The sequence below is a fragment of the Genypterus blacodes genome, unplaced genomic scaffold, assembly GCF_046128005.1.
Source record: "Genypterus blacodes isolate CSIRO-AG114 ecotype Tasmania unplaced genomic scaffold, CSIRO-AGI_Gbla_v1 ptg000008l_1, whole genome shotgun sequence".
Taxonomy (NCBI): Eukaryota; Metazoa; Chordata; class Actinopteri; order Ophidiiformes; family Ophidiidae; genus Genypterus; species Genypterus blacodes.
In genome coordinates, this window is record NW_027466822.1 from 3892072 (window position 1) to 3905813 (window position 13742).

Below are 13742 nucleotides of genomic sequence, written 5' to 3' on the forward strand. Positions count from 1 at the left end.
CCAAGAAATAACTTTTAAATAATGAAGAAAATCCAACATCCTGCATTCAGGGTTCACACAGTCATGATTGTTCTGCAAATTTTCAGGGATTTTAAACACCTTGTTTTCCAGTCCAGTACCAGAAAAGTCATGGAATTATGAAACCTATTGTTTTAATCATTGTTATTCCTATAGAAAGCAATTCTTCACATGACTTGTCAACTTTGTACAGTTCAATAGGCTATAATGGCACAAGAATTGAGATAGATAGATAGATAGATAGATAGATAGATAGATAGATACTTTATTAATCTCCAAGAGAAATTCACGTTTTCCAGCAGCTTAAACAAGGTTGAAACATAAGAGGCATGCAAGGTGAAATGATAAAAAAGAAAAGAAAAGAATATAAACATTAAACATGAAATATTGCACTGTGTAAGTATGTATGAGTCCAAGTTCTGTTATTGTTTTATCGCCCCCCCTCGAGAGGTGTTGAAGAGTCGCATGGCGTGTGGGAGGAACAATCTCCTTAGTCTGTCGGTGGAGCAGGAAAGTGACAGCAGTCTGTCACTGAAGCTACTCCTCTGCCTGGAGATGGCGCTGTGCAGTGGATAGTGCGGATTGTCTATGATGGATAGGAGCCTGTTCAATGCCGTCGATCTGCCACAGATGTCAGGCTGTCCAGCTCTGTGCCAACAACAGAGCCTGCCTTCCTCACTAGTTTGTCCAGGCGTGCAGCGTCCTTCTTCTTAAGGCTGCCCCCCCAGCACACGACTGCGTACAAGAGGGCACTCACTACCACAGACTGGTAGAAGATCTGTAGCAGCTTCTTGCAGATGTTGAAGGACGCCAGCCTTCTGAGGAAGTACAGACGACTCTGTCCTTTCCTGCACAGAGCATCTGTGTTGGCAGTCCAGTCCAGCTTATCATCCAGCTGCACTCCCAGATATTTGTAGGTGTGCACCACCTCCACACAGTCCCCTTTGACAACAACCGGCTCTGGGTGTGCCCTGGTTCTTCTAAAGTCCACCACCATCTCCTTAGTCTTGGTGGTGTGGAGAATCAGATGGTTGGAGTCGCTCCATGTGACAAAGTTCTGGATCAGTTGTCTGTACTCCTCCTCCTGTCCACCCCTTATGCAGCCCACAATGGCTGTGTCGTCTGCAAACTTCTGTACGTGACAGAGCTCAGAGTTGTGCTGGAAGTCAGACGTGTACAGGGTGAACAGGACCGGAGAGGGCACAGTTCCCTGCGGTACTCCAGTGTTGCTGACCACAGTGTCGGATATGCAGTCACCCAGTCGCACATACTGAGGTCTACCAGTCATGGGGTCTACCAGATGTGTCACTATAGTAATCTAGTCCTGTGTCATCTGATTTACACAAACTTGCATTGTACAAAAAAAGGTATGTGAGGCACTTCACAGTGCATCTGCTTTACAAGAATGTAAAAAGAAAATGTTGTCTTCACGATTAGGCTGCCAGCACGGAGGAAAAATGCAGAGAAACGTGTTTAAGTAAAATGTGATGGTAAACATCCTGATCATCCAAATTGAATTGAAATCTTAACTATTACAAATTAAACTAAGATGTATCTCAAAATTTTGGGGTGATGTATTTTAAAACAAGTTTAGTTTTGGAAAGTCTTGGAAAGTCATCTGTCTGTATGTTTGTTGCATTTCCACTACAGTTGTTCATAAGTATGCATGTTTGAGTACACAATCAGGATCTCAATTCAATCTTGCATCCAATTCTTGGCTCTCTTGCTTTTCTCTTTCTTTGACTCAGAGATGCAGAAGGTCGCAAACTATGTAAGAAAGTGAAGGTGGACCCAGCCTCCAAACGTGAAGGAGTTGAGCTCCTGCATTACAAGTGAGTAAGCAGAAAGTTGATGGTTGTCAGATCCTCTTGGAAATTGATGGCTATTGTGTTCATGGCTCAGGAAGCTTGTTCACTGGTATGTTCTGGTCTAGTTAAGCACTGTGCCCGTTGTGTCTTACAGAGATGGAACATTTCATACAGAGTACAACAGGCCCACCACGCTCAAGGTGAGTGTTGGGTGCTCTGGCATACTTTGGATAGATATATATATTGATAGATATACTGTACTGATCCTATGAGAGAAATTGTCATGTTACAGCAGCTTGGTCACCAGGAAGCTAAGAATAAATGTAGCACTAAACTAAAATCAAATAAACATAATTTAAGAACTATTAAAATCCACCAAACAAAATATTCAGTATAAAGGTATACACTATATGCAAATATTAAGTTAATACAGTAAGTAGAATATGTACGTTATAAAATATAATAGGTATATTAAAAAAAAATATATATAGAGTACAACAAGAAGATTGTGTAACCATTTTCACATACACATTTCCCCCCTTGTGGCCAATTCCTCACTTTGAGCAACAAAGCTAATGCCTTACTTCACTTACTACACCATCTTCCAATCTCTCTTTCAGTTGTGCCTGTGATGGTTGAATTGTGTCCTACCATTTGTTGCTGTCTGTTAAAGACAATTCCATTGTTAAGATTATTCATTTTGTGTCTTGTTTCACTTTGAAAAATAGTTTTCTGCACTGTTTTGCATTTTGAGTAATTCTGACTTCTAATATACCGTAAGTAGCAGAACCTTTTTTGTTATCTGTCCAACAACAAGCTAAACACTAAACAAGCTGAATTATGATTGGTGATTGTCCACCTTGAGATGAATGGGTCTAACTAATCAGTGGTATTTGGTCTGGCAAGCACAACCACAGTTCCTGAACCATTGCAGAGTACTTAACCTGGAGAAGGAGGTGAAGAATGGGATTGTGTTTCTTGGCGCAAAATTAAGAATGGCCCTTAAAAGCATCTTAGCTTTTTTTGGAAAAAGGTCCTGCAAAGTGTTATGCATCTCTTTCAGAGACAGATGTGATCATATCTCGATATGCTCTCAGATATCTTTATCTGAGGCTTTAAAGACATTTAAGCAACCTACAATACAATACAGTATAATTTAGAAGACAATGCATGTTTTTAGTGACGCAAACAGTTGTAACGTTTGATGCAAAAAAGTAGGCAGTATAAACTGTATTTGGCTCTTGCTTTGGAGCTTCTCATTTGTTTGTTTTTTTGACCTGTATATCTTTCCAAATGCAAACTAAAATAATTTCAACCTTTAAGAACAAAGACATTTTTTTTGCAATGTAAACAGTTAACTTAAGCTTCAATATGCAAGTTAATTTAATTGTGATTTTCTAAACTTTGTGGTGTGTTGTGGATCTGCGATCAGCTGGTCTGACGGGGGGATTGTAATCACAGTATAATTATTTAATACTTGTTAATCATGTTAACCCTTTTACACCTAAGCCTCAAAATTTCCGCCTGGACTCTTTTGCTTATTTGGACTATAAAAAGGTCAGAAAATATAAATATAAGAGTGTTATAACAGTTTAAAATGAAGAAAAACTCAAAAAACAAAAAACAAATTTGATTTTATAGTTTAAATGAACAAAAAGCACTGCAATTGTACATGAATAACAGATATTGCATGTGAAATTTGAAATATGAGAATTTTAAAACAATTTACAATAAAACTTGAGTGGTTGTTACCTGGGGTCTTCTGAGGGCCATTATTCAATTCAACTCCAATGAGGTGTGCAGCGAGCGCCTCCTGGAACTGTTGTCGGGTCTTAGGCCTCACCTGCTGCAGGCTGGCACAGCGAGCCTCGTGGATGACAAAGGAGTTTGTCACAGCAATGTCAACCAGATGCTGGAAACAGTGGTGGGCCATATCCTGGTTTTCCTGTGGACTGAATTTGAACATTTAGTCTGAGGTGTCCACTCCCCCCATGCACTTGATGTACTCAGTAACTGTGGTGGGTCTGGGGACAGAGATTTTTTGTTGTGGCCCATCACGTGTCTTCTGCCAGCGCTGCACTGTGTCCCAACTGTACACTGGGTGGATGGTGGAGCACAGGGAGACCTCTCTGGTGTCCATCCACTTCACGTATAGAAGTCCCCCGTCCCTGATCCACCGGATACTGCCTCGTGGGGATCTTTTGGTGAGAGCATTCTCTAGGGTTTTGGGGACACCAATTCTTCCCTGCCTGTATAAGAAGAAGATCATTACTTTATTGTCATTTCATAGTCCTTGCATACACTGAAACTAAATTTATTCTCTGCATTTGACCCATCCTATATATGATAAACATCACTAGGAGCAGTGGGCAGCCATTGCACATTACCCGTATGTCCCACAAGCTCCGAATCTCTGATGGCTCAGGTGTTGGAAGAGGAGGGAAATGGTTTAAAAGTTGTCTGTGTAGACAATGTACCCAGACCCCAGGTAGTCTTTGTTGACCAGTCCTGCTACAACATCAAAAGAGAGCCCCTTCCCGGAAGCAGTCTTCGACTTGCCAGTGTAGAGCTTGAAGTTGATGGTGTAGCTGTTCTTGTCGGCAAGCACAAAAAACTTCAACCCCCACTTTGTTGGTTTGGCCTTCATGTACTGTTTGATGCTGAGCCTGGCCTTGGTCCCAACCATCCTCTCGTCGACTGCAAGGTGCTGTCTTGGGTGGTAGATGGCCTTGCAGTTCATACATATCATATCCATGAGTGGCCTGACCCGGTGGAGGAGGTCATAATCATCTGTGCCCTTTTTCAGATCATTTTCCTCACTTTTCTCTGGGTCACTAATGTGGACATTGGATAAAATGGCCATGAACTGCTCTCGGGACATGACTGTGGCAGGGAATGACACGTGGAAAATAGTTTGCCTACGGCAGAAGTCGCTCATCTTTGAGAGGTCCAAAACTGACATGTACAACAACATGCCTATGAACAGTTTTTCTGGAGTTATTTCAGTCCAGAACTTTCTCCTCTTCTCCAGGTTTTTGGCTGCATTCTTATTTGTGTTTTCACAGAGGAGTTTGAAATCTGCAGCATCAAAAAAGTCTGATGAAATTTCACTTGGTGGTGGGTTTCCCACATCCGCACATCTACGTATAAAAAGTACAAATACACACATATTACAAACTTGCAAACTTGGTAAACTGTGTTAAAAAAGTCCTCATGCAATACAAGTGTTGATTTACATACCGTGTTGCTGACATTATTATACACTTTGCTGTTGTTCGCTCTGTTTCTCCGCTCTGCTGTCTGTATTTCTCCACTGCTGTGTTTGTATTCGCTGCGATCAAAGGCGCTGCTTGGTGGTCTTCCGGGAGAAGCGGGAGGGAAATTGCCGTAATGGCACCAAATTGGCTGTAAAGTGCAAGGTCTCAGCTTTCAGAAGCTGGTGAAATGTTTCTGATAGCGCAAACCTTGACGTAATTATGGTAATTCAAAGTCGATGACACGCAATGTGTCGGCGTCGACACACTCGGATTTTAAGGGTTAAACAATGTCAGCTCAGAACTGTCTGCAAGCCATAATGCGGTCATCGAAAGAGCCATAGGTTCCCGACCCCTGATGTATTGTCTCGTGGGCCGGATCAAACTGGCTGGAGGTTCCCCACCCCTGCTTTACATGCTATGAAGAAGATACATGTACAGTAGACCTCTAAAAAGTGGACACAAGCACATCCAACCAAATGGAAACTAAAATGTGTTGGTTAAGCTTGATATGTTAGAAATCTTTCAGATAATGAAAAGTGTACCTCAATGTTACCAACAAATTGCATTGCAGTTGCCTCAGAAATAGTCTGGATCATGTTCCCACTCAAATAAACCTCTCAAACTGTGGTTTGAGACCAGACTAAGACAACTTTAGTCACAGTTCAGTATTTGATGCAGTTATTATGCCCAAATGAACTACGTAAACTTAGGAGGGAGAAGCTTCCAAAGCAAATGTTCCAGTCGAGCTATGTATGAAAATACCATAACTGTAACCTTGTTTACGCTTGAGATTCAGATGTTCAGATTCATCAGGCTGGTTTTCTCATCTTGCTTTTGTCTTTATTGTGTTTTTCCCCTATTCAGTCCATGGTAGCTTTCTTAAAAGACCCATCAGGACCACCTCTGTGGGAGGAGAACCCTGAAGCAAAAGACATTGTCCACATGGGGACAGAAAGGGTAAGTTGTGATTTATAGGTTTGCTTCGGGCATATACATTTGTCAGGTGATGATAAAGCATTTTGTCCTCTTGAGGGGTTTTATCTGCACCTCCAACTTCCTCCACTAAAAACATTCAGTCATTGACTTTTTGTCAACAAAGGACTGTGCAGAATTAAAGCTTTCAGGAAGTAGCTGAGCTCATGGTGTAGTGAGGAATTAGGTTTTGGGTTGACACAATTAGTTCTCCTTGACTCATCATCAGTCACAGTGTTCTTTGTGGATATTTATATACCTTTTTGTTTTCAAATGGTAAACTCTCTTACTCATCTTTTTTCTGTCTTACACACTCACTCTAACTGTTTTTTTAGGATTTCAGGAAGCTGTTAAAGAAGGAGGAAAGGCCGGTCCTCATCATGTTCTATGCTCCCTGTGAGTTCTACATGATCAAGTATAGCTTACATGTTTTGCTTCAACATGCTCTAAAAAAAAATTAATAATAAAAAAAAAAAGAAAAAAGCTTATTTCAGTGTAATGTCCCTGTCCATGTTTCAGGTGCACTTACTCACAGCAAAGTGCAGTTTCTTAGACTTATTGACAAAGTGTGGTGTGAAGTTGTGTGTATATTGCGGGAGGAACTAATTCAGCACAGCGGCATATCGTATCATTTAGAGATCCCCGCCTTTCATAAATGCCTGTTTTAGAATTTGTTATGAAAGAAGCATTACTGCAGCATTTCCTTAATTTCATGTCAAGGAAGCCATTAGTGAAACGCCCTCTCATAGAGAAATAAAGACCAGTTTCACTTGGATGGTAAATTTCTGCAGTGTAAAACCAAGTTTATGTTTTAAACTTTTTGCTCACTCATGTAAGTGATCAATAACATGACATTCTAGCCACTCAGTTGATTAGTCGCTTTGTTTAAATGGAATGTTTTGATCTGATCTCTCAAGTGTTCTGTTGGAGTGTCTGCTACTCCACTCTGTGTGTCAAACACACAATCTCACGCCACACCCTCCACCAGAAGTGTAATAGGGCTTAATTTGTGAGTCGTGTGAGTTTCTTGGTCAGTAAATACCTATGATACACAGGATTTACTGTGTTAGAAGTCACTCTAACCTGATGTTCATTGGTTTTCAGTAGAGCTTATCTTTCACAGCAGATACCACACAGCCAGCTCATATTCTAAGGACACAATTTCCCTGACAAATGACAGCAAATCACTTGACAATTTTATGTATATTGTCACAATGGTGGGTCTGCTGAGTTCTCTCTCTCTAACAACTTCACTTTTCCCGTCTTGTGTTTTGGTGGTAGGGTGTGGTGTATGTAAGAGAATGCAGCCCATCTTTCAACAAGCAGCCACAGATACCAAAGGAAAATACGTAAGTTTGCACATTTGGATCTGTCTTCCATTTTTAATTGTTTAAGGGCTGAATGTCAGTCGGGCTTTTAAGCACATAACATACCTGCAAACTGGCTGGCTTTCAACAAATTTAAAAGTCAAATACGCCGCTTCTGGTCCACCGTAGAAAGGCCACACTGACAATGGCTCTGCACACAACGTATAGTTATTTGTTGATTTTTATCTGTAGTTTTTACTTTTATAAATTCTGCACTGTCGCTCATTCAATATGGCCGACAAGCACTTTTGATAATCCGTTCTTCACTGGACAGAGAATTTTTCACCACTTTTTCGGAGCACGAGCTGGGACTCCTTCACACTGCTGCTGTGGTGTTAACCAATATGCCGGCAGAAGAGGAAGAAAAGCGGCAAATGTTCCATCCCTGGACAATAAAATGGACAAACTACACGCAAGAATTTCCTTGTAGCTGGACATTGTAAACTTCTAGCATTCACTGAGACCTGGCTGGATCCTGCGGTGCCCGACTCAGTTTACATACCCCCCCAGGCGGACAAAGCCGGCGCTAGAAGACCTGAGGCAGCTCTTATTGTTGTGGGCGACTACAATAGAGCTATGATGAGGAAGGTTTTGCCCAAATACGACCAGCATCAACTCTCCTACCCATGGTGATCAGACTCTCGACCATTGCTACTCCCAATTGCGGGACACCTTTGGTAAAGCCAACCATATCTCCATTCTCCTCCTCCCAACCTTCAGACAACGTTTGAAACAGGAAGAACCCTTTTTTCAAGCAGTTCAATGCCGGAGTGAGGAATCCACGGCCATTCCCCAGGACTGCTTTGAAACAACAGACTGGCAGATGTTCTGTGATGCAGCCGATTGAAACATTTACAAATTCACAGACTGTGTCTCTGCCTACATCAAAAAGTGCATCGATGATGTTGTTCCGAAGGTCACTGTCAGGACTTTCCCCGACCAGAAACTGTGGGTTAATGGTGAAGTCCGTGCTAAGTTCTTGGCATGGTTGTCAGGGGACCTGGAGGCCTTGAGGATGTATGTGGAATGGACTGCGTTCCATCACAGGCTACAAGGGGAGGAATAGCAGTGATGCCCTCATCTGTTCTACCCTTCCTGACACCCTGGACCACCTTCAATTCAGATCCACAGACGACACGATCGCCCTGACAGTGCACACTGCCCTGGGTCTTAACAACTGCCTTTGCAACTGGATCCTGGACTTCCTGACGGGCAGAACCCAAGTTGTGAGAAAAGGTAACCTCACCTCCTCTGAACTGACCCTGAGCACCAGAGCCCTGCGTACTCAGCCCCCTGCCACAGGCCCTGTTCACACATGACTGTGTGGCCACAAGAAGCTCCAATGTAAAACCTAAAATTTGCTGATGACCCCACCATCCTGGGTCTCATCTCCAACAACGATGAGACTGCCTACAGAGAGGAGGTCAGCGCCTTGGCAACCTGGTGAAAAACAACCCCTCAGCGTCGGCTAGACAAAGGAGATGATTGTAGACAGGTGGCAGGCAGTGGGAGGCAGTAGTCGAGTGGGTAGAGCTGGTAGAGCTTCCGCTTAAGAACCGGAGGGTTGCCGGTTCGAGTCCCTGCCGAGGTGCCCCTGAGCAAGGCACCGAACCCTCAATTGCTCCCCCCTCTGCGAAGGGTGGTAATATAATGTAATGTAAGTCGCTTTGGATAAAAGCGTCTGCCAAATGATCGTAATGTAATGTAATGTAATGTAGACTACAGGAAATGGCAGTAGGGGGGCACTACCCCGTTCAATGGTGCTGAGGTGGAGAGGCTTTAAATTCCTCTGTGTGCACATCAGTGACAATCTCACCTGTTCTAGACATTCTGTCACAACACTGAAAACTGCCCAGAAACGTCTGTACTTCCCGAGGAGACTCAAGAAGTTTGGCATGTCTACCAAAACTCTCGCCAACTTCTACAGGTGTACCGTACTTGGTACTGTTGATGTGAAATTTCGAAATACGGAACATAAATGTGAGACGTGGAGAAGTCCAGTCATTGTACTGGGGTCCCGACTTCCTGTGTATGCTGTTTCTTTTACGTGAGTGACAGAAAACATTAGCAGCTAGACAAACCAATCACAAATTAATCTGAGACTTGCAGCATTTTCCAAAATGTCAGCCAGCATATTCAAACTCTACTACATAATATGATATGAGCTGTAAAAGCAGTAGTGGAATTGTGGTGATGCTCCTGCTGCATTTGGAAGAGAATGCTAGTGCCCGGACTGTCACATCTCTGTAATGAAAGGCAATATATCTGTCCCGGCAACGCCCTCTGCTGGCACTTGACTGCCAACACCCTTGGATGGGAAGACGCACTCTAGCTCAAATGTCTTATTCATCTATACATTTGATATGCAAGCCTGCTCTGTATGTTGAAATGGAAAATTCTAATCTGATGTGCGATGGGGGTTGGCTGTTTAGATTGTGCTTGCATGTAAACCTGGAAATATATTTATCTCATGTTTTCATGTTGATAGCAGCCTTCATGCAGGCCTGCTTACATTCTCATCTCTTCACTGGTTTGTTCCCACTGTGCATTCTTTTTTCTACATGAGGACCAGTTTGGAGCTCTTTGATGATGCCTCTTTGTTTTGATGTTGGATTTTCCTTTTTGATGCTTTCTTTTTGCTTTCATCTTCAGGTACTGGCGGGAATGAATGTGCATCCGGCTGAATTTGACGGTCTCAAAGAGGAGTACAACGTGAAGGGCTACCCAACCTTCTGCTACTTTCTGTAAGCTGAGTCTTCTTATTCACCTCAGTTTAGGTTTGGTTTGCGCTCCAATACACCGCGACTCTAGACTCGAGGTTTATAAATGGTACAGATATCAATACCCTCCACAGACTTAGGTGACAGATTTGCAAGTTACAAAAAGTAGCTTTTTGTGCATGCACATCACCAACTTACCTCTAGGGTTTGCTCAAATCAGACATGTCACACATTGGCGTTGTGAGTGGCTAAGTGTATAATAAGTATAATAAATGTTTGGAAAACAATCATTTGTGAAATGAAGTCCCATTCGCAGTATTGCAGTTTTTTTATTAGTTTATTGTATATTGATCTTGTTTGTTGTTCTTCAAATTGCACTACACACTTAGGTTTAGTTAAGAGTGCCTTAATAGTTGTGTAAAACCCAGAGGACCCGCCCTAAGGTCCACAACGGTATCCAATGGTGCAGGGAAGGTGTGGTTTAATCTCCATTCGGCTCATCCCGAGAGGAAGCATATAGATAGAGAATAATAATGGGCAGAGTACAGAACCCTGTGGAACGCCACATTTTACAGGGTGGCAAGATGAATAGATATTGTTTAATGAAACAAAATGAGATCTATCTGTTAGGTAGGATCTGAACCAGGAAAGTGCGAGACCGCAAATTCCGATGTGGGTCTCAAGGCGATCAAGTATGATTTAGTATGACAGTGTCAAAGGCTGCACTTAGATCTAGGAAAATTTGTACCGAAGAGGCGCCAGCGTCAGCGGTGAGAAGTAGGTCGTTTGAGACCTTTGTTAATGCAGTTTCTGTGCTATGTAGCAGCCTAAAGCCAGATGGGTGCGGCTCCAGTAAGTTATTTGCGTCAAGGTAGTCGGTAAGCTGATTTGCTACCAGAAGCTCAAGGATTTTAGAGAGGAAAGGGAGATTTGAGATAGGTCTATAGTTATGTAAGCCGCCTGGGTTTAAGGTGGGCTTTTTTAGAAGGGGTTTAATGACAGCAGGCACAACCCCTGAATACAGCGACATGTTTATAACTTGAAGATAAGACGCCCCAAGCACCGGGCATACTGTAGGTCCTTTACAATTTTTGCAGGGAGAGGATCAAGTAAGCAGGTGGTGGGCTTGGAGGAGGCAACTAACTTGTTAAAACTGGCCAGTGAGACAAAAGGCTTAATGTGCAGGTCAGAGGGTCCCTCGTAGGGGCGACTTTAGAAAATGTTATCGTAATGGGAGAAGAGTTATCGATTGATGTTTTTATATCATCAATTTGGTTTGTAAAAAAACTCCCATAAAGTAATTTGGTCCAAGCTCAGAGCTGACTTTGCCTGCAGGTTTACTCGAAAGCTGTGCCACTGTGTCGAAGAGGAACTTGCTCTTATTGTCATTAATTAGTTTTGAATAATAGCTAACGCGTTCAGAAGAAGTGCTCATTTATAGTCTAAAAGGCTATCAGACCAGGCGAGTCAAAAAACTTCTAGTTTGTTCAGACACCACTTCCATTCTAACCGTCTGCATGCTTGTTTAAGTGACCAGATGTCATTTCGAGAACCAAAGGGCCACTTCCCATTTGTAGGACCTTTGCTTTAGAGGAACAGTGGACTCCAAAGAGGGAGTCTGTTAGAGTATCTAGTGAGGCCTTAATCGGTTTTAATACCACTAGGGGTTGCGGTAGTTCCACAGCAAGCAGGTTAATGAGGCTAGGACCTGTAGCACGGCTAAAGAAGGCATTTGGCTTGCCTTTGTCACAGGTTAGTCCCTCGACACGGAAGATGATAAGAGAATGGTCAGATAATGTGGGCAGAATGGGAAATATTTTTACACTGGTCACGCCTGACTCACGTGCTAGAACTAGATCCAGCGTGTGGCCACCTCTGTGGGTTGGCTCTTTGACATATTGGGAGGAGCCCACTGAGTCAATGAGGGTGGTGAAAGCTTTACAAAACGAATCGTTTCTATTTTCGAGGGATGTTAAAATCTCCCAGAACTATGATATTGTCGACATGAGTTGACACCATGTCTGTAATAAATGTAGTGAATTCATCAAGAACTTAGTATAATGGCCGGGAGGGCGGTAGATCACCACTGCACAGAAGGAGGGTTGATTTCCTGCCTTGGAAGGTGCTGGATTGAGAATTAGAAGCTCCAATGACGAGAAGTCAGAGTTTCCGCATCTCCTGGTGACAAGGTTGAGAGACTGCTTAAAAATAAAGCCCACGCCACCACCCTTTTTGGATGAGCGTCCAGCATGAGCAGGGGTGGAACAGGGAGGAGACGCTTCATTTTAAGCTATGCTCTTGAATCAGATCATTAACTAAGAGTGATTTACTAGCTAGGGATCTGATATTAATCAGGCCTATATTAATGCCAGTCACTTTCACATGGGGGCACGGCGAATCCTGTGCACATAAATTAATCAGGTTGTTAGTGTCAGAGTAGCGAGCACCTGACACTACACAGTAATTTTTTTGTTTTGTTAGTAGGAAACCTTATATGCAAGATATTAGAGCGAGGAAGCACAGTCTCAATGAAATGAGTTAAACTATTGGGAGAGTCTCCAACCACAGCAGACGAGTGCCTAGCAGGTTCTTCTAACTCCAACTCCTAACTGAGTTCTTCCTAGCAGCTGCGTTCTCACCTACGTGCATCACATACAAAGCCACAGCTTTGGGTAATAGACAGATTTTAAACAAATCATAAACCAATGTGAGGTTTTTAATTGGAGACCCCATGGATGTTATAATTCAATGAAAAGATACAATTGAACACTGCAGTCAACAGCTCACAGCTGCATGTTTATTGTGTCTGCATGAGAAAAGATATAAAGGCGATGCTCAACACTGCTACTCCCAAAACAAAAAGACACAGCACCAATGAAAGAAGAAACAAACCACCTACCAATCTAACAACACACTCAGCACTCAGATTGGTATGAAAAATGTAGATCCAAACAGAGCCCTGAATGTTCCAAGTACTGTTTCCACATGTTGTTTTCTTTTGTCTGTCAGGAAGGGAAAATTCCTCTACAACTACGAAAACTATGGAGCCACAGCCAAGGATATTGCCGACTGGATGAAGAAGTGAGTATACTCCTGATCGCTTTCATTCTCTTCTCTGATTGGACGAAAATGATTTCTATTTTCAGATTTTTCTTTTAAGATCAAGTTTTAGTTTTCATATTCTTACATTTGGTGTCCAATCCATTGTGCTCCACTTGTAGCTCCCCTCTCCTGTTTATTATCCCTGCTCTCGTTCAAGTTTTAGTTATGGCTCTACCATTGATTAAACTTTTTTCCACACATTTTACTCACTTTACCATATCCAATGGACATTGAGACATTCCCCACGAAGTTCACGTGCTGACACAGTCAATATGACTGCACCTAAAGGCTGCAGTATGCTTCATTAAGCATTCAGTAGCTGTTAGAGGGTCAGAAGGTGACCTGGTTAAATCTAGTGGTCTGCAACACACAAAATATATAACCTTCCAACTGGGAAAGACCCCATCTTCATCAACAACAAAACAGTTAAAATGTCTGACAGCTTTATATACCTCTGACTTCAAGTGGACAGTAAACTTGGCTTCGACCATCATACAA

At 42.5% G+C, this 13742-nt stretch overlaps 1 protein-coding gene across 1 annotated transcript in view; it reads left to right on the forward strand.

Annotated features, from left to right (window-relative positions):
* The window catches only part of pdia5 (protein disulfide isomerase family A, member 5), a 38918-nt gene that overhangs the window by 13447 nt on the left and 11729 nt on the right, over positions 1-13742 (forward strand). Inside the window, exons 4-10 of the mRNA XM_076156673.1 lie at positions 1767-1850; positions 1981-2026; positions 5948-6040; positions 6391-6451; positions 7337-7404; positions 10075-10166; positions 13152-13223. Coding sequence (XP_076012788.1) covers positions 1767-1850; positions 1981-2026; positions 5948-6040; positions 6391-6451; positions 7337-7404; positions 10075-10166; positions 13152-13223 — 516 coding nt within the window. The remainder of the gene's footprint in view (positions 1-1766; positions 1851-1980; positions 2027-5947; positions 6041-6390; positions 6452-7336; positions 7405-10074; positions 10167-13151; positions 13224-13742) is intronic.